General features: G+C 54.5%; 1 protein-coding gene across 3 annotated transcripts in view; it reads left to right on the top strand.

Annotated features, from left to right (window-relative positions):
* The window catches only part of LOC111156382 (MLX interacting protein), a 58,927-nt gene extending 39,837 nt beyond the window's left edge, over positions 1 to 19,090 (top strand). The window contains exons 2-18 of one of the 3 annotated variants that reach the window (XR_002641199.1): positions 3,772 to 3,878; positions 4,610 to 4,695; positions 6,350 to 6,439; positions 6,822 to 6,863; positions 7,198 to 7,369; positions 8,021 to 8,110; positions 8,700 to 8,791; positions 9,744 to 10,395; positions 10,837 to 10,958; positions 11,080 to 11,269; positions 12,652 to 12,776; positions 13,276 to 13,377; positions 13,477 to 13,604; positions 13,865 to 13,988; positions 15,755 to 15,884; positions 16,467 to 18,310; positions 18,882 to 19,090. Coding sequence is in view for 2 of the 3 variants with exons in the window: in XM_022517218.1 (XP_022372926.1) it covers positions 3,772 to 3,878; positions 4,610 to 4,695; positions 6,350 to 6,439; positions 6,822 to 6,863; positions 7,198 to 7,369; positions 8,021 to 8,110; positions 8,700 to 8,791; positions 9,744 to 10,395; positions 10,837 to 10,958; positions 11,080 to 11,269; positions 12,652 to 12,776; positions 13,276 to 13,377; positions 13,477 to 13,604; positions 13,865 to 13,988; positions 15,755 to 15,884; positions 16,467 to 16,588 (2,374 nt within the window). In the remaining variant the exon portion in view is untranslated. Of the gene's footprint in view, positions 1 to 3,771; positions 3,879 to 4,609; positions 4,696 to 6,349; positions 6,440 to 6,821; positions 6,864 to 7,197; positions 7,370 to 8,020; positions 8,111 to 8,699; positions 8,792 to 9,743; positions 10,396 to 10,836; positions 10,959 to 11,079; positions 11,270 to 12,651; positions 12,777 to 13,275; positions 13,378 to 13,476; positions 13,605 to 13,864; positions 13,989 to 15,754; positions 15,885 to 16,466 lie in introns of all 3 variants that reach the window. The other 2 variants (XM_022517219.1, XM_022517218.1) reach the window with 2 other exon arrangements.
* The last annotated feature ends 381 nt before the right edge of the window (positions 19,091 to 19,471 follow it).

Raw genomic sequence — 19,471 nt, 5'->3', positions numbered from 1 at the left:
CGCTCAGTCAGCTGAGCGTCTGACTCAATTTTGGGTCATGTCGTGATCTCAGGGTTATGAGATCAAGCCCTGGTGTTGGGCTCCATGCTGGGCACCTGCTTAAGATTCTCTCTTTCCCCCTCCCCATCTGCCCCCTCCCCTCCAAAAGGAATGAAAGTAACATACTCTTGAGTTAGACCAAGAAGGACCCCATCAGCCATTTCTGGAGGATGAGTGAAGCTGGGGCAGGGTTGGGGGAGCAGAAGCCTGACTATAAACGCTTTCTGGGGCCACTGCTCTGGAGAGCTCTGCCAAGGGAGCTGCGAGTCCCTTTTACAAGTGTGTAGAGCAACCCATCCCCAGTGTGTTTCCTGGGAAACTAGACTTTGGGTGCCCCCCATGATAAGGGTCCCAGTCCAGGTTTGGTCTGTGGATGTCTGCATAAGGAATGTCCCCTCTTCCCTCCTTGAAGATTGATGGTGACATCAGCGGACCAAAGGCTCTGAGAGGCCCATCAGTGAGGAGACTTAAAGAAATTTATCCCTCCATTTTCCTAAAGATGTGTCTATGGAGCCCTTTTTTCTCTGTAGTACTTTGATATATAGAACTCTTTGTGCTGCTTTTTCAGACCTTGTCTTGAAATTTCTATGGGCCAGGAGTGGTCAGTCACCATAAAAAACATCCTAGACAGTGCTCTTTCACTGTCTCTAGTTCTGTGGGCAGGTTGGGTTTGGGTTTTGGACTCACTTCTTCATGCTGGTTGAGCACCACCTGTTGACTGTTGAGATATTACAGAAACCTGGGACGACAATGGGACAGCAGTTGTACGTTCTGGATTCCTACATATTTGTGCTGAGGTTTGACCAAATTTGATGTAAACATCAAGGAAAAGTGAACCATTTGAGCAGGCAAGGAGGAAGAAGAGGAGAACCCCAAACTGCCCCCTGTCCAGTTTGGTTTCTAGCTCGCAGAGTTTAGCTCCCTTTGTATCTTCCCTTCTTCATTTTACGAAATCGAAGCTGCTGGCGTGATCTGACGTCTTTGAGGAGATGGTCTTACATGCACGTCAGCCACTTTTTCTTAACAAAGCAGGGGTGAGAGTTGGTCTGTAGTTAAGCACAATGGTTAGTTCTTACAGAGCACTGCAGGCCACCAAAGGTTTTTCTCTTCCCTGGAGTCCTCATTCGCATGGCGTCCCTTCTGCTTCTGTCCTCTGCGGTCATCTTTGTAGCAGCAAACACCCTGGAAGGATTCCACAGAGAGAGTGACCTTTGAATGCTGGCTTCAGCATGAGAAAGCTGTCAATTACGGAAAAAGTGTCTTTTCTCCCTTTAAGGAAATTAAAAAACAGGGACAGTTTTCCGTTTTGTTTTGTTTCTGGGAACCACCTGCCTAGCTAGATACCAAATTGCTGGAAGGTCTTACAGAAGAGGGGAGAGAGGGTTGGTTTTGCCAAGTTGTGGGACCTAATCTACTCTGCCGTGCGCTCTGCTCTCCAGCCTGGTGTCAAGTGCCCCACACGTGTGCCGTGTCGCGCCCCCCCCCCCCCCCCACCGCAGGAGCTCTAGACCGGGTGTGTGGTTGCTCACCTCAGGGCCACCACAGGCTTGCAGAAGAGCAGCAGGGGCCACTCCCTGGCTAAGGTTAAGCCCGTTTCCTTATCTTCTAGGTGGTAGCTGAGATGTCACATCCTCCAGAAAGCCTCCCCTGACTATTCAGGCTGGGTTGGTTATGCAACTCTGTGCTCCTACAGCCCTCTGCTCTTCTTTGTTGACCCTCAGCACAGGGGCGGGGCCTCATGTGCCCCATCTGTTCCTTTCCTCCATTTGTAGCGCTTGTCCCTTGTCGAATGCATGAGTGAGGGTCTCTGCCTTCCAAGCTCTGAGACAAGGCTGCCCTCTGTCCTGGTCTTTGTTCACTGGTATCGAGGGTGGGCCTGTGGGTGTCACCTTTCTCCTCCCCTGGAGGAAGAAGAGCCACATGTCAGTGGAGGCAAACACAAAGAACTTTTCAAGTCAGATGATGTTAAAACTCAGGCCTTTCAGTAGTAACTTAAGTCCAGATAGTTGAGATGGTTATGTATAACGTATTTTGCGGTAGGGTTTGCCAGTTATATGTGTCTAAGTGTATATGTATATGTACACGATCCTTATCAAAACACTCAGGAGGAAATGGCATTATCCTGAGTTTACCCAGGTGTAAACAGACAAGTTACCTGACTGCAAAGCTGCCTCGTGCACACGCGATGCTGCAGAGGCTTGAGGCCTAGCCGCTGGCTGCTGAGGCTGAGGGCGAGCAGATCACTTGGAGGTGGCTTAGGAGTACCTTCGGACTGAGCAGAAGTGGCAAAGAAGGTGTCTGACGGGTTGGAAATGTCCAACCCTTTGAGCTGAGACTGTTGCTCTGTCTGTCCCTGACTCTGTGAGGGCATCCTGAGGCGTTTTTCTCTCTGGGACTCCCAGCCTTCTGCCCCATGTGATCCAAACCCCGGCTCACTGGGATAGGTGGGAGAGGCATGAGGTCTTTGCCAGGTGCCCAGCCAGGGGCTTTGCTTTTAAGCCAGGTTCGCAGGTTCATACAGGGCTTACGGCTTGGGTGCTGTCTTTGGAGACCAGTTGCTGTTCCTCACGAGGTCTTTCTGAGTGCGTTTGCAGAAGAGGCAGGGCTGTGGCTCACAGCCAGGTAGAACCACCAGAACCCACTAGGGTACGGACTGAAGATCTTGCCTTGTCCATCTCAAGCCTTCTGAAAAAAGGAGCCCTGTGTCAGCTGCCCTGCCCGAAGGCAGCTTCTGACACAGCGCTGGTGAACTAGACTGTCTGAGAAGCCCATGCCACTGGGGAGTGACTCGCCTGCGGGTGGCTGGGGTTCAAGGGCTCCTTAGCTCATCCAGAGAAGAATTATTCCCAGACCCTCTATGTGCCATGATCTGTGCTAGGTGCTTAGGGGTGTGACACCTAACAGGTCCTCCCCTCGGTGAGCTGCAGAGCACTAAATGCGGCTGTGGGTGTGGATACTGCCCTGTGGAGGGTGGCTGAGTGCCGCCTTTGAGTTTGAGTGGTGCTCAGGGAACCCCAAAGGAGTCATCAGCAGCCTAGGGGAGGCCAGTGCCAGCACGGAGGAGATGGTGTTGGAGGAGGGGGCAGAAGGAGGTCCGTGAGGAGTGAGGACCATGGGTGCACAGGACTGGAGGCAGGAGAGGGTACCACAGGCTCAAAGGCCAATGGGATGGTTTGTGTGCCTGCATTGTAAATGCCTTTTGGGGACTGGTGACAAAGGAGGTGGACCAGGGTAAAGGAGCTTGGCTTTTACTTATTTGCTGGCAGATTTCTTTCTTTCTTCCTCCCACCTGCTGCTTTATTGGGTTGTAATTGACCTACAACATTGCATAAGCTGAGGTAAGGTGTACAACATGAAGATCTGATATATTGAAAAATCAAAAGATTTTTTTTTAACTTTTAATTAGGAAAATTTAAAAGACAGGTGAACATCGGCAGACTAAGACAGTGAACCCGTGTGCCATCATCCCATTCCAGCACCTACCAATGAGTGGCCAGTCCTTTCCCCTCTGTGCACTGACACCGTCACCACCCCCACTCCCACCTCCCCTTTCCCTACTGCTGATCACTTTGAAGAAATCCCAAAGTGACTGGTATCTTCTGTCAAGCCTAGCCTGTCTCTTATGATGGATCATCCAGAATGTTGAAGCCTGGAGTGAGTGGGTGGCACTTCTCGATTTCATTTCATTTTCAGAGGAACCACTGAGTTTCCCTTCTTTGTCTTATCTTTCAGTGGGAAGCTGGTATCCCCCAAGTGGAAGAATTTCAAGGGCCTGAAGCTCCAGTGGAGAGACAAGATCCGGCTCAATAATGCCATCTGGCGGGCGTGGTACATGCAGTGTGAGTGTTACGCAGGCTTCTGGCAGGAGGGGCCTGTGGGGACCCGAGGCCTTGCAGTGGGTGGGACTTCCAGGTTCATGTTGGGGCCCAGAGCCCACTTTTCAAACACGATGCCTCAAAGGGAAGCCTCTCTTGGGGAGTCTGCAGCAATTGGAAAACCAAGCCAAATCCTAATGAACTAGGTACTTCTCAGGTGTCAGGCCCCAGGGGCCTGTCACGTGGTCTGTGTCGTGTAGTTGCCCATAATCTGCAGGAGACAGATGTGTTAGCTCAGTGCTCACAGCATAACGTGCTCACTATTAGGTTAGACGCTTGGGTCCAGGTTGTAAAGGCAGAGGTGGGAGGGCTTAGTTCTCTCTAGGGGAATTAAGGATGTTGTAGCAGAGGTGACATTTGAAGAGTCAGGGAACAGTTCCTGTTTTCAGCAGGTTGAAGAAGATACAGACCCAGGCCATGTTTATTCTCCACCTGGCTTCATGCCAGTAGATCCAATGATCTTTGGGTTGGGGCATGCTTGGGTTACTGACCCAGGGGTACTGAACCCTTGGGTTCTTACCCATGAGTTACTGACAGATTCTTTTACTTTATACTCTGAAATCTCATTTTCAAGAGAAGGAGAAGGAAAGAACACTTAGGAGGGTCCCGCTCTAAGGGGGATGTGGACAGAGGAGGCAAGGGCTCCTTCAGGGGTCTTGGTCATAGTGATGATGTCTCATCCTTCCTCTGCCTAGATTTGGAGAAGCGCAAGAATCCTGTGTGCCACTTTGTCACTCCACTAGATGGCTCTGTTGAAGTAGATGAGCATCGCAGGCCGGAGGTACTTGGCTCGTGGCCATCAGTAGCTGGAAAGGATCTGCCCTCATCAGGAGGAAGCCACTCTCCCAGGGCTCGGAGCAGGGGTTGGATCCTGCAGCAGTCGGGGTGGTGTGGAGCGAAGGTCTGGCTGCGCTGCCCCGCAACCATGTTGATGTTATGACGCCCACAGAGGCTCCCCTCTTCTTAGGCTGGGCTGACCCAGAGCACTCAGGGGTTCTCCCGCTGGGACTTACTCTCCACTGTCCCTTAACACTGGCCTTTCTCTGGAAGTCAAGGGAGAGATCTGGGCTCCTTACAAGGCAGTTATCTTTGATAGTTAAAGAATGACCTCAAGATGCAACATGGGGGGTTAAGGGGGTAGGAGAAGAGTAAATGAAACAAGATGGGATCGGGAGGGAGACAAACCATAAGTGACTCTTAATCTCACAAAACAAACTGAGGGTTGTTGGGGGGAGGGGGTTGGGGGGGTGGGATTATGGACATTGGGGAGGGTATGTGCTATGGTGAGTGCTGTGAGGCGTGTAAACCTGGCGATTCACAGACCTGTACCCCTGGGGATAAAAATATATTATACGTTTATAAAAAATAAAATTAAAAAAAAAAAAAAAGAATGACCTCAAGATCTTTCTATGTAGAGATGGAAAGATGCTGAAGAAATAGTAAATGAAAAAAAAAAGTTGTACAACAGTATTTTAGTAACTTTATGTTAATTTTTTTTTAAAGCGTGTATCTGCGTGATTATGTGTGTGTAGGAAAAGTCTAGAAGGATACACTGAAATCCTTTATTGGCTGCTTCTGGGGAGGGTGATTAGAGTGAGGCGGATACCCTTTATACCCTCCTGTGTTGTTTTAATGTTATCCTAGCCTGTCTTACTGTTAGGATAAAAGGGGGAACAATTAGAAAGTAAAAGACCCAGTGAAAGACCCTTTTGGTGGTGGGATATGATCTGGTATTGGACAATATTAAGGAATATCATTTTGTTGGTTCTGGTGATAATATTGTATTGTTCACTGTGAGGATTCTTTACTGTCGGACACATAATGAAGTATTGCTAGGTGAAATTATATGGGCCTTATGATGTGTGGGACTTGCTTTAATATACTCCAGTCATAAACGAAAAGGAGCCTGAAAGTGAGGTGGGCTCTCTGAGGAGGTTGTAGCTTCTTTGACACCAGAGCTCTTCAGGCATATCGTGGAAGGGGCTCCCCTGCGTGATGGAAAGTTTGAAGTAGCTGCTCTTGGAAGTCACTTTCCATCTAAAACTTCTGTGATTGGCCATTTGTTTTCACCCTTTGAAAATGTGGCAGAGTCTCCTGGATAAGGGCATTTAGTGCTACCCCTGGCTCTTTGTAGGGCTTTTTCAGTGCCTGGGTGGAGCGCCCTTTCCCTCTTCCCAGCCCAAGCACTCTCTGACCCATGCTCCAGTCCAGACCCTTAGGAGCCGTACTCCCGAAGACGCACTTCATTATCTGAGGTCATGAAATAAAAGCCCGTCTTTGGGGTGGGACACACTTTGTGAATGAAGTTATGTGCATGTGGTAGGGTTCTCTGAATTGGATTGCCCAGGGCTGACTGCTAGCCTTTATTTTCAGGTCAAGTTCTGCCAATCAACCTAGATTGCCCTCTTTTGATTCCGACCCATATCTCTTCACAGGCCATCACCACGGAAGGGAAGTACTGGAAAAGCCGCATTGAGATAGTGATCCGGGAGTATCACAAGTGGAGAACCTACTTCAAGAAAAGGGTATCTGGCTTGGACTCCAAGAACAGCATGTTCAGGAAGCCCCATAGGGGAGGGAGGATCTAAGTCTATGTTCTAACACTGTTCCCCAAGGCTGTGGCTCCGTCGCTGGCCCCGGGGAACCCAGCATTCTAGCCCAGCCCAAGTGATGGGCCTGCTTTGACCAAGTTATCTGTGGTCTCATTTTCTCCGGCTGTTAGTTACCTCACAGACACTGGTTGAGAATCTCTTCTGTGCCCAGCATGGGCCTGGGAACGGCAGAGAGCAGGATCTCTCATGTGCCTCTCAGGGAGATGAGCCCTAGATGCTTCCTGGAGGAGAGGCTGAGGGCCTCATCCTCTCCCAGGACCCTGGGTGACCACCTTGTCTCCCCTTTTCTCCACAGCTACAGCAGCACAAGGATGAGGACCTTTCCAGCCTGGCCCAGGTGAGTGAGCTTAGGGGCCATGAGGACCCTCACGAGAGCCCTCCTTTGACAAGAAACAGGAATGATGTGGGTGGCCCGACAGTGAAGCCTGCAGTAGGAGGTTGTGGGGACAAAGACTGTCCCTGCAGCTCCAGGAGGGGCCACCTCCCTTCTCACACGGAGGACATGCAGGCTAAGGAAACAGGCCAGTTCTCCCTGCTCCACATGCTCCCCTCATGTTTTACAGCAGCCCTTGCAGCTCTCTCCGATAGGGTGACATGATGTGATCGGGAATTCTGAGTTCACTAGTGCCCCTCTGATTTTTCCTCCCTCCCCCTGTCCCTGTTGGTGGTAGGATGATGACATGCTTTATTGGCACAAACGTGGGGATGGATGGAAGACCCCAGTCCCCATGGAGGAGGACCCACTGCTGGACACAGACATGCTCATGTCGGAATTCAGCGACACCCTCTTCTCAACACTTTCCTCACACCAGCCAGTGGCGTGGCCCAACCCCCGGGAAATAGGTAAGCCATCTCTAGATCCATGACCCTGAACACACAGCTGGCTTCCTTCTCTGGCATCGCCCCCGTAACCTGGCCCCCCAGGGCAGGATTGGCCAACCTTGCTGGCTTCTGAGGGCCACATGCACTGAGTGGGTGGAGACTGCAAATGGGCCTTCCTGGGCAGCTGTCAGGTCCATGGTACCCCTGCAAGAAGACTGGGATTTGGTCTGAATCAATTTCACATTTCTGACACTGTCCCCTTAGCAGAGGTTCTGTGCTTAGGCCAACTGACAGGGCCTTTGACTGACAGGGAAGAAAATCAGAAGCATTCCTGGGCACGACCTTTTGCCTGGCTGAAGTCAGGCATCCAGTTAACCCCTCAGGGAAGAGCCCACAGACTACCAGTTAGAACTGGGGATCTCTGCATCCCGGCAGTATCTGTTCCCTGACACTTTATCTTTCTTACAAAAATTCTTTCTTTCTTTCCTGCCTTCTGAGGGTGGAGAATAGCCACAAACCCACAAGAAGGTAGAAATTCCTGCCAGCCACCTGTACATCTCCTTGGAAGAATCTGAGCAGGGCCAGGAGGATCCAGTCAGGCCTTTTATGTGTTTTCGCAACATTGTCTGAGAAGGCAGGATGATTCCTTTGTCTCCTTTCTGATTCTTACAGCACATCTGGGAAATGCAGACATGATCCAGCCGGGGCTGATTCCCCTGCAGCCCAACCTGGACTTCATGGACACTTTCGAACCCTTCCAGGGTGAGGACATGGGGCAGGAAGAGAGCATGGCCGCCTGATCTCCCTTTGCCCAGGATAAAGCACACTGGTGTTTCCTTTTCATAGAGGGAACTGTTAGAATGGGCAAGAGGGAGGACTTAGAATTTTTCAGAAATATATATATATTCATATTCATATTCATATTCATATTCATATTGGTAGTAGTTGCAAGGTCTGGGAAGATTTTCTGCAGCAGGGTTCTCAAAGAGAATCACCGTTCTCCTGCGGACTCAGATCCTCAGGTTTGCCCAGGACCGTAAGCAGTTCTCCCTATAGGCAGCAGAGGGCGCTGGCAACACAGCCGCCTCCCAGCAGTGTCCTGCCGTTAGAACTGGGTTCATAAGAGCTGCCAAACGCCCGGCCTGGGAGTATTTCAGACCCCACACTAGTTGCCAGCATGAGCGGTTCCAATCAGAGGGCCTCTTTCTGCAGAGTTACCTCAGGTGGGGGATGCCCTCTGGCCGTGGCGTTCCTCTGGGTAAGATGGGGTTCAGTGCCCGATTTATTTGGATCTTAATTCAAGGATATGATGGGCACATAGAGCTTAAAAGCACCCAATGTTGTCTTTCAGACCTCTTCTCTTCCAGCCGCTCCATTTTTGGTTCCATGCTGCCTGCTCCTGTCTCAGCACCTGCACCAGATCCCAACAGTCCACCTGCTCAGGTAGAGGGAGCTGGGGAGAGGTGGCCAGGGCTAGGCTAATGAGTAACTGTGCAAAAGTCATAAGCAGAGTGCTACAGCTTGCTAGCTCTAGTGCTGAACAAACACACACGATGTGTAAAAAAGTTATTCTAGCCCTCCTTGAAAGCAGCCATAGATCTCCACAAGGTAGGAGCTATCTGTAAACATTGGCTCCTGCCTGAAGCTCCCCATAACCGGTGTGCAGTGAGCTCTGTTTAACCAGTTAAGAAAGAATTAGCAAAGGAAAACATGGATCGCTAATAAACAGAAGTTCCGTAAAAAGAAGTTCCTCTTTTACTTTCTACTTAACAATGAACACAGGCTGGTTATCAGCCGCTGGGGCTGCAGAGCCGAGTGAGGCACGGCTCTTTGCCTGCAGGGGCTCTCAGGCTGGTACCCGTATCCGGTTAGACACAGAAACCTGGCCCCATCTTCTTCCATCTGGCTCTGGGAAGAATTTCTTCTATAGAGACTGAGATCTTGACAATTGATTCCTTATAGCGTTTCCCTTTTAGGAAGGGGTGACCTCTAGAAGTTGATACGTGAAACTGTCCTGAGGGAACCCCATGAGCAGCTGTGCTCCAGGCTACCTGTCCTCTGTAACAGAAGATGGCCGGGACTTTGGGGGGACCCCTGCTGGACTCTAGAAACAAGATATTCCCAGGCCCAGAGCCAACTGTGTGCAGACAGACACTTTGTCTGAGCTCCGTGTTATCATTTAGTCCTTAATGGAAACAAGACCCCTATGGACGCCTGGAGAGACACAGCTCCGTTCCCCCCAGATTGGCAGGAATGGGGACAGGAGCCATCGCCCTGTCCCTCTGTCGGAAGGTTCTGCTCAGGTGCCCAACATCCGTTGTTGGACTTTGTGGGTGTGTTGTACCAGGAAGTGAACAGCGACTTGTGTGATCCAGCATTTGTCCTCCTTTCCTAGGAGAGCGTCCTGTCAACCACAGCTCTCCCCACCGTGAGCCTCCCTGATGGCCTTATAGCACCTCCTGCAGCCACCGCCCTGGATGCCACGGATGGGGAGGGCTGCGAACGAGCTCCCCAGCCTGGAGACCCCTTTATCCAGCCCACAGACTTCGGTCCCCCTGCACCGCCACTGAATGTCCCTCAGCCTTTCCTGCCCGTGTTCACTATGCCCTTGCTATCTCCCAGCCCTGCCCCAGCGCCTGCTTCTCCTGCCCTGCCTTTAGCCCCGCCCCCTGCCCCTGCCTTGAGCCCCTCGGCTCCACCTACCTTCCTGCAGCCGAAGTTTGCTGGAGCCAGCAAGTCACCCTCCGTCATCACACACACGGCCTCTGCCACCCTCACCCATGATGCATCCGCCACCACCTTCAGCCAGAGCCAGGGCCTTGTCATCACAACCCACCATCCCACGCCCTCGGTGTCCCCCTGTGGCCTGGCGCTTCCTCCAGTCACCCGGCCGCCAACTGCTGGGCCTCCCCAACCCTGTTTAACATTTGTGCACCCCAAACCTGTCTCTCTGACTGGGGGAAGGCCCAAGCAGCCTCCCAAAATAGTGCCTGCTCCCAAACCAGAGTCTGTGTCCGTGGTATTGAAGAATGCTTGCATCGCCCCAGGTGAGTCAGGTGGAAGGAAGCCAATGTCTGATCTCCCCTTCCCAGAGGATATGTCTCTGTCTCCAAGGCTTACAAACTTGTGACACACACACACTTGTGAAACGGAAGTGTTCCAGTCTACCACATGTGTGTGATCTAGTCTGTTGTCTACTCTGTGGTGGTCTTTTCAAGTTAGTCTCAACCCACTTTGAAAAAGCACAGTCCAGGTGATCTCTTTCCTGGGCCTGTAATCTGTCCTCTTCGAGGAGAAGTTGCAAAACAGATGTCAGATACAAAACGAGTGGTTTTGTCTCTCTCTGGCCTGTGGTGAGAGAGGTGATGTCTGAGCAGCAGGGGAGGGGTCTGTGCTGCTCCGGGGGCCCCACGGGCCTGGGCTCATCAGCAGCAGTGTTGGGAGCAGAGCCCTGCAGCTCCGGGCCTCACTGTCACTTGTTCCGGCAGCTGCCTTTTCAGGACAGCCACAAGCGGTGATTATGACATCAGGCCCTCTGAAGAGAGAAGGGATGTTGGCTTCTACCGTGTCGCAGTCCAATGTGGTCCTCACGCCCGCTGCTATTGCCCGGGTGAGGAGGCCCTAGGCAGACCCTCCGTATCCTTATCACCCCAACATGGCCCTGCTTTTGGGTGGTTCTCACCTGACACGACTGTGGTTGGGGGTGACCTCCCTCTCCTGTGTCACCTCAGGCTCCTGGAGTCACAGAGTTCCACAGTGGCATCCTGGTGACAGACCTTGGCCACACCACGAGCAGCCAGCCGGCCCCTGTCTCTCGGCTCTTCTCTCCAAGCACAGTGCAAGACGCCCTGGTGAAGGGCGAGCAGGTCCCGGCCACGGGTTCCAGTGAGTGTGTGCTGCAGTCTGAACGGTTGGGACTTCGTGAGTGAAATGAGCACGCCCGCACGGTCAGGGAGACCGCCCATGGGGTTCCCCAGGATTGGGGCTGGACTGTGCAGTGAGGTCTCAGAAGCCTGCCCATGGCCCACCCTGGGGAGTGCTCAGCCAGTGGCAGCTCACCCCAGGAGCAGGAAAGGGGCAAGCGTGTGCAGGGCAGGCGACCGATGCACTTGGGGAACACCACTCTGACCCCCTTCAGAAAGGCCTGGCTCTGAGCTGCCGGTTCTGATTGAGAAAAGGGATTGAGGCTATCAACGCTTTTCAGAAAACGGGAACCACCTAGGCTTGTCTCCACATCAATGTGGTCATCCCTTAGTTTTCAAGCCCCTCACATCTTTTGAGCCCATTTCCACACCGTGGGTCTTCCATCGGCAGGAGGGTCGGGGGAGAACTGATTGTGCCCAGTGAAGAGCCGTGGAGCCCGGGATAAAGGAGTCGCCCGAGGCTGTGCCCCTGGTGGTGGGGTAGAACCAGAACCTAGGCTTCCTCCTCTCAGATGCCCACTGGGGAGGGAGACCAAAGGTGCCTTGTCTCAAGTAAAAGCTGGGCATGGCCACTGCTGGAGCTCCATGCTGAACAGTCCAGGAGACGAGCAGGGCTGGTCTCTGTCTATACAGATGAGACCGTGGAGGGACTTGTCCAGGGAGGCTGGATGAATAAGGGCCTCCAGCCTGGAAAGCTAAAGACGAAGACGGGTTGGTTACAGGTCAGGCCCGTACCGTGGCGTCAGGGCTCAGGAAGCGTAGCATTACCCTGACTGCTGGGACGCAGAACACGGGGCACTGGAGCCACGATGGGAAACTGAGCAGCAAGGCAGGGAGGTGGTCAGCACCGCAGAAAGGAGTGCACGGAGGCTCTCTGGGCAGGCAGGCGCAGCCCTAGGCGACTCCAGGGGCCTCCTGAGAGTTGCCAGTGACCAGGGCATGGCTGGCATGGGAGTGGACAAGATTGAAAATGTAGAGTTGAAGGAACACGAATGAACAGCTTTGTGTACTAGACGCACAGGGTAAGAGGCTCACAGAGGCTGCGGAAACTGCAGGTGGCCTCCGGGTGGCCTGTTAATAGGTTGCATTAGCAGTCGGGCCTCCTCTCGGAACTCTCCATGCCCCAAGAGCTATGGCTGGCCAAGCTCAGGCCGTATTGCCACCCCACGTCCAGCCAGCCTTCATCGGGCCTTGTCCACACCTAACAGAACATTCCTTGGGAGGTTGGCAAGGATTTCTCCAGTTTTTGCTCTGGGGTCCCTGGGGGAGGTTTCAGACAGGTTTCCGGGTTTGGGACTTGGGGGGATTCCCTTCCTTGGTGGGCACTGCTTCAACTGCTGCGGCCGGCCGTGTCCTAAGAGGAGTCTCTGTTCTTCTCAGGTCGAGATGGCCCAAACTCAGGGCAGGCCTCTCCATGTGCTTCAGAGCAGAGCCCCAGTCCCCAGTCTCCCCAGAACAACTGCTCAGGGAAATCTGCAGACCCCAAAAATGTGGCTGCTTTAAAGGTATCACAGGTCTCTCTTGGGTCTTGATTTCCTTGGAGGGATGGGGGTAGGGGCAAGGAGAATATCAAGGGACCGCTGGGGCTGCTGTGTCCCTTACTAGGGACACATAGGAAAGGAGCAGCACAGACCTCGCCGATGTTCCAGCAGGCTAAGGTAGCATCAGGAACCTGGACGTTTGCTACGTAACCTGGAGATAGGTCGGCGGCTCCTCCCGTTGCCCCACCTGCTAGGTGGCCCTGAGCCCTGGAACCGGCCCGAGCCCTGTAGCCTGCAGGAGGCGGCGGCTCTAAGAACTGGGTCAGCGAGGAACGGGCCGAGGGCGGCTGGGGAGCGTCAGCAGCAGCGGTCGCGGCCCCTGCCGAGGGCCTCCGTTCTGCAGGCGGGGTTTCCTAGCGCCCTGTCCTGCCCCCTGTTGGCCCCTCCGAGTGGCAGGTGGGAGGGAGGGGCAGCGGCCCTGCGGGGCACCATGTGCCACGGCGACGGGCTGATTCTCCAACAGAACCGGCAGATGAAGCATATTTCAGCTGAGCAGAAGAGACGCTTCAACATCAAGATGGGCTTTGACACACTCAACAGTTTGATCTCTAATAATTCCAAGCTGGTGAGTGGTCAGGTGGGCGGGGAGCCCCTGTATTGGCCTCCGCGCCGGCTGAACAGGCAGGGTGGCTGCTGTGCTGTGACCCCGCCGCCCCTCTCCCAGACCAGCCACGCCCTCACGCTGCAGAAGACCGTGGAGTACATCACCAAGCTGCAGCAGGAGCGGAGCCAGATGCAGGAGGAAGCCCGGCGGCTGCGGGAGGAGATCGAGGAGCTCAACGCCACCATCATGTGAGCCTGGGGGCTTGGGGCCCGGGGCTGGTACCTCATCCTCTCGCGTGCATGTCACAGAGACAGGAGGGTCGTTTGTGGCCTTGTCACCCATAGCTGCCTCTCTGTTGTCGTGCTTTGGGCTCTTTACCTCCTCCTCCTGAGGCCTTTCTCTTGGGCCCACAGTGGCCAGCAGAGGCTGGCCCTGCCCACGTGGAGCACCGGGGTCCAGCTTCACTGCCGGCCGCTCTGAGCGTCCTCTGCTCCCTCCGTTGTTACAGCTCCTGCCAGCAGCTGCTCCCTGCCACCGGAGTCCCCGTCCCCCGGCACCAGTTCGATCACATGAGGGACATGTTTGATGAGTATGTGAAGAGCCGGACCCTGCAGAATTGGAAGTTCTGGATTGTATCTTTGCGTTTTCTTTGCTTCTCCCACCCCCACCCTGTGCACTGAAACAGCAGCCCCTACCCACAGTTCCTTTCGAGAAATTCTATATAGATGGTTTTCGTGGAGTTCTCCCAACAGGCACTGTACAGGGGCCTGGCCTGGCCCACGCTATGAAGTGGGGCTGTCATTGGTGACTATCCAGGCTTGGGGCTTGCTGGGGAGGTTGAGCAGCCCAGCTCAGCTCTCTGCCTGCTTGGAAAATAAAGATGCTTTATTGCAAGGTGCCAGAGCCACCAGCTGAGGCCATCCCGTAGGAAAGAGGTAGGATCTAATGGCACATCCTGGCAGCCATCTCAGTCCTTGCAACAACAGGGGCTCGAGTACTGCCAGTGGGGTAGACGGGAAACCAGGGCTCGTAAATGACTAAGTGGCAGTCAGGATTTGAAACCAGCTCCCTGCAGGCTGTTGTCTCGCTTGGGCCACATGGTCTTAGATGCTGTTGTGAGGTACATTCACCAGCGTGCTGGGGTCTGTCCCTGGGGCCAGGGCCTATCTGCGCTCAGCCTTCCAGATGGCAGCAGGGCCCCTCTGGGGGACAGCTCCTGCCCTGTCAGTGCCCTTCCAGTCACCTCTGTGCCTCATGTGCACGCATGGTAGGTTGGCTGTGTGTCTTCATCTTGTTGCTAACAGACTGAGGAGACGGCCGTTTGGGAGCAGAGCCGACAGCACACACGAGCTCTGTTTCCTCTGCTCTGCCCGGCTTACTCAGCCTGGCTCTGGCCCTTATCGTTGATGGAGCGAGGTGGCAGCTGGGGTGAGCCAGGGCCTCTTTGGTAAAATGGCATGTTCCTCATCACCAGCCTCAGCTTGGGGGACCAGGGGCACCACTGGTTCAGATCAGGGGGAAAATGGACCTCATGCCTTTGCAGAGTTGATTGCCCAGGATGGTTTGGGAGACCCACACAGAACGTGACTGAGAGCCAGCACGTGTGTTCATCATGAGAAACAGACGGTCCACCCTGCAGTCTGCGATGTGCCTCTGCTATTCTTTTTTTTTTTTTTTTTAAGATTTTATTCATTTATTTGACAGAGAGAGATCACAAGTAGGCAGAGCGGCAGGCAGAGAGAGAGGGGGAAGCAGGCTCCCCGCTGAGCAGAGAGCCCGATGCGGGACTCAATCCCAGGACCCTGAGATCATGACTTGAGCCAAAGGCAGAGGCTTAACCCATGGAGCCACTCAGGCACCCCACGCCTCTGCTATTCTTTTATTTATTTATTTATTTATTTATTTATTTGACAGAGATCACAAGCAGGCAGAGAGGCAGGCAGAGAGGGGGCGGGGAAGCAGACTCCCTGCGGAGCAGAGAGCCGGATGCGGGGCTCAATCCCAGGACCCTGAGATAATGACCGAAGCCGAAAGGCAGAGGTTTTAACCACTGAGCCACCCAGGTGCCCCCGCCTCTGCTATTCTTGCCACCATCCACAGACTGCTGGCTTTCATGCCGGAGTGCTAGGACGTGTCCCACACCGAGGAAACGTCTCTGTCCCTGCCTCTTGTGGTCATTAAGCTGATGCTCAGAGTTAGATGGAAAGATCTCAGGGGAACGTGAGGGTGCATCTCCCCTGGATCACACTTCCTCGCCAAGTGTCCTCAGTTACTTGCCGCTCCCAGGGGAAGCTGGTCACGGGCCGGCCAGTAGCCGGACTTGATTCTCCCACCCCCAGTTACGTGTTCGCCAGCCCTCCTCCTCGCTTACCTTTTCTTTAACCCACATGCCGTGCAGTTCAGTATCATCATCAAGCCGCTGTTTGAGTCCTTCAAGGGGATGGTGTCCACCAGCAGCCTGGAGGAGCTGCACCGGACGGCGCTGTCCTGGCTGGACCAGCACTGCTCCCTGCCCGTCCTCAGGCCGAGTGAGTCCGGGGCTCGCCGGGACCCTCGAGGATAGTCCCGGGGGGAGGAGGGCCTGTGTGGATAGTGCAGATCCAGGCTCCCCGCAGGCAGCTGCGTCGGCACAAGGTGACGCTGTGTGGGAGGCCTGGGCCAGAGATGCCAGCTGCGGGACAGGGGCCTGGCCCCCCACACCGCTCCTTTGCTTCCTGTCGTCCCTGTGCATCCAGGTGCTCAGGGCCCCTTGTGCTTACTGAGCACTGGCTGTTCACCAGGCCTCATCTCCGGTGCTTTCACGTATGTTTTCTGATTTAATTCTTACAACGGACAAGGCTGCGTGTGTATATTGAGGGGTTGGAGGTGGACAGACAGGAGGAGCTTGGAATTCCCTGCTCGTCTGTGGGAGAGGAGACAGGGTTCACAGTTATCCTGGAGCCGAAAGGCTTTGCTGGCGTTGGTCCCTCAGCGGTGCTCAGTGCATCTCCTCCGGTGGCATGAGAATGACCACACGCGTTTGTGCGGGAGACCACGCATGCTGTCCACTGCGGGACTTAAAGCGGCTGCGGGTGCCGGTGGCCCTGGCCTAACCTGCCCCTTCCTTGCAGCGGTGCTGGGCACCCTCCGGCACCTGAGCACCACCACCTCCGTCCTGACGGACCCATCCCAGCTGCCAGAGCAGGCTGCACAGGCTGTCACCAGAATCGGCAAGACACCGGGGGAGTCTTAGCAGTGCCTCGCGGGCACTTGGCCGCACAAGATGCCACGGAGGCTCTTCCCTGCCCACGGAGAGGACGCTGCACCCCAGGCCTCTCCTGATGCCGAGCTCAGGGCCCCCCCTCCAGCTCCACCGGCCCACCGGGCCCCTCAGAACACTGCGCTCAGGTCTGAAGCAGGTTCGGGTCCTGCCGACAGCAATAGCTCGTCTTTGGGAACCCCTTGCTGTGAACTCTTACTCAGCGACCTCAGTCGTGACCTCCCCTGCCCTCAGGCAACCCAGACAGTGTCCTGTCCTACTGGTGGCCTAAGGGAGTAGATGGGACAGACAGTCACGGCCTGCTCCCAGGAGCTAGGAAGCATAAGCGTTCCTCTTTGGTTCTGTCCTCAGACGTAGGATGCTGGCTCCTGTCAGCCCTGGGCCCTCGGATGGCTCTGAGCGATTCCCTGAGCTGCTCTGACTCTCCTGGCGGGGGCAGGTGGAAGGCCCCTTCCTTCTTCCCTCAGACTCTGGCCTTGTAAGTAGGTTTGGACAGCAGCTCAGGCTCGCGCGTGGGAGGCTGCTCCCGCCTTGTGGGCCGCCAGGGAACCCCAGGCCCCGTGGGCGGAAGAAGTGGACGTGGGTGCACACGTGGCGAGGAGAGCACAAGCAGTGCAAAGCCGCGGCTCCGGCCTGGAACCCCTCGGGCTGCGCTGCGGGCGGCAGCCACACGTCAGTGTCTTGAGAACCGTGGCGGGGACTCAGGCGGGGACTCACCACGTGGCCCTTGTTCTCCACCTTCCTCCAAGCCGCAGCCTCGGACGAGCCAGCGGCGTTTGGGGGACGCTCACAGCCCTCAGGGTGTAGCATCCGAGAGGCCAGACTCCACGGTGCCACCAGCGGGCTGTCATCTTGTCTGGATTGCTCAGCCAGGAGTCCCAAACCATAACAGTTCTCGGACCAAAGATGTCACCACACCCAAAGTCTGTCCCATGTTGTGTTTGGAGGAAGAAACAGAATGTTGCTGGGCAGCGCTCTGAGGCAGCCGGCCTCAGGGCTGTCTAGCATCTCCCATATCAGACGGTGAAGAATTACACTCCTATTTGATCAAGGCAGAAGGATAGCTGAGGGCAGCGGGCTGCTTCTGAACGTGGGACTTGCACTTGGAGTGGCCAGGCCCAACCTCTTGCCGTGTCTGCAAGAGGGGGTGCAGATGGAAGGGCGGGCGCTCTCTCTAACACTCAGGAAGCCCAGCCAAGGGTACCTCCTCGTTGAAAGAATGTGCTTTTAAACGTCCTGCTGTGAAGTTCAGAGGGTCTGCAGGCTTTCCATTCAACCTCTGTCCCCCCTGCCAGAGATGGAGCCTGGGCAGTGCCAGGCAGGCCAGAAATCCTGGGGTAGTCTCCGTGGGGGCTACCAAGGGCCACCTCCTGCAACTTGGACCTACTCGGAGGCTCCCGCGGCTTCCTGGAGGCCTGCTGAAGGTGCTCGGGGGACATCCATCCCTGCCTCAGCCTCAGTTGATGGAGGATGGAAGGGGTGTCTTCCCCCTACCGCCTGCCAGCTGTGCCACCGTCTCGCTGCAGGTCACCGACCCGTCACCCACTCCCATCTGTGCTTCAGCTCCGTACAAGAGCAGCTTGGCGGCACCCCTCAGCCTCTCCAGAAGACGTGTTTACAAGCCTCCCAGTTCACTCCCCTGAGGGGCGAGCACAAGACGAGGCTGGGCTGATCCTTACTGTCCACTGGGAAGTGGTAAGAGAACTCCTCCTTCACCCCAGGATAAACATGAAGTCGCCCTTCAAAAGGGGAAGACCACCATGGTAAGAACTCACTAGGGTCAGAAGGAAAAACACGAGATCTTCCTAGCTGTGAGGGCTTGTGGGGGGTCATGAGCGCCATCCCTTCCCCAGTTCCTGTGCCTTTGTAAACCGTGCGGATGGCCGTAATGCTTGGCCCACCAAGACCTCTCCTAAATTAGTAGCCTTCTCCCCACCCTGTGCTGGGAGTTGTTGCTTCTTGTTGTTGTTGTTGTTTTTTTTTTTTTTTTAACTCTATGGGGTATAAAATTGGCCTCTTGGCTTCTTCGGCCTACCTCTCCTCTTCCTTTTGCTGAATTAATGTTCATGATTCTGTTTTGTTAAATATTTAAGACTGTTAGGTCACGTGAGACTTTGAAGGGTGTGTGTGTGTGTTCGTGTGTGTGTCCTGGCAGACTGTTAACTAGATGCATATTTTTGTTTTGAGACATTTACTTAAATCCATTTCTCTTGGTGCTCACGGTTACCCTGGCTATAGGGCTGCAAAGCTGTATCTCTTCCCACAGACGTGATCGTTTCATGTCCCAGAATCATTTATTTTGGAATCTTGCCTGATGAATCCGGCCAGACAGAGGGGCCCAGCGGGGGCGCAGGGACAGCGAGACCACCCTGCCAGAGACCTCCAGGGCCTGCCGACCACAGGGCTGTGCTTTGTTTACACTCGTTTTCACCCCTGCCCCTGCCTCTGCTCCCGTAAGAGAAATTTTTAAATGCTGACACTTTGGAGAATAAAAAGAATCAATTTGAAAAGGAAAAAAAAAAAAAAAAGCTTGCCTGGCACATAAATCTTTGAAAAGCATTTCTGTGAAATCTTTCTGTGCCATCAGCTCCCGTCACACTGCTGCCTGCTCTTTCACGATGAGTGGGAAACAGAGGGACAGGGCAGGTGCCACCATGGGGCTTTCTGAAAGTTGGTGGGCCCGTCCCTCCCATCTCAGGCGGGTTGCACAGCAGCAGTCACCCCCCGCCCCAGGAGGGCCCCAGCCCATGCATCCTGGCTGCTGTCCAGCCAGATTTTCTCACATGAGAGCAGCAGTCCCAGCATCGGAAGTTAGAGTTAATGAGGTGCTAACAGGCATCACTGGCTCTTGTCAGG

This window comes from Enhydra lutris, unplaced genomic scaffold (assembly GCF_002288905.1).
Source record: "Enhydra lutris kenyoni isolate GAN:26980312 unplaced genomic scaffold, ASM228890v2 scaffoldscaffold46, whole genome shotgun sequence".
Taxonomy (NCBI): domain Eukaryota; kingdom Metazoa; phylum Chordata; class Mammalia; order Carnivora; family Mustelidae; genus Enhydra; species Enhydra lutris.
The sequence above is the reverse complement of the archived record's forward strand: the minus strand, read 5'-3'. Positions and strand labels throughout refer to the sequence as shown.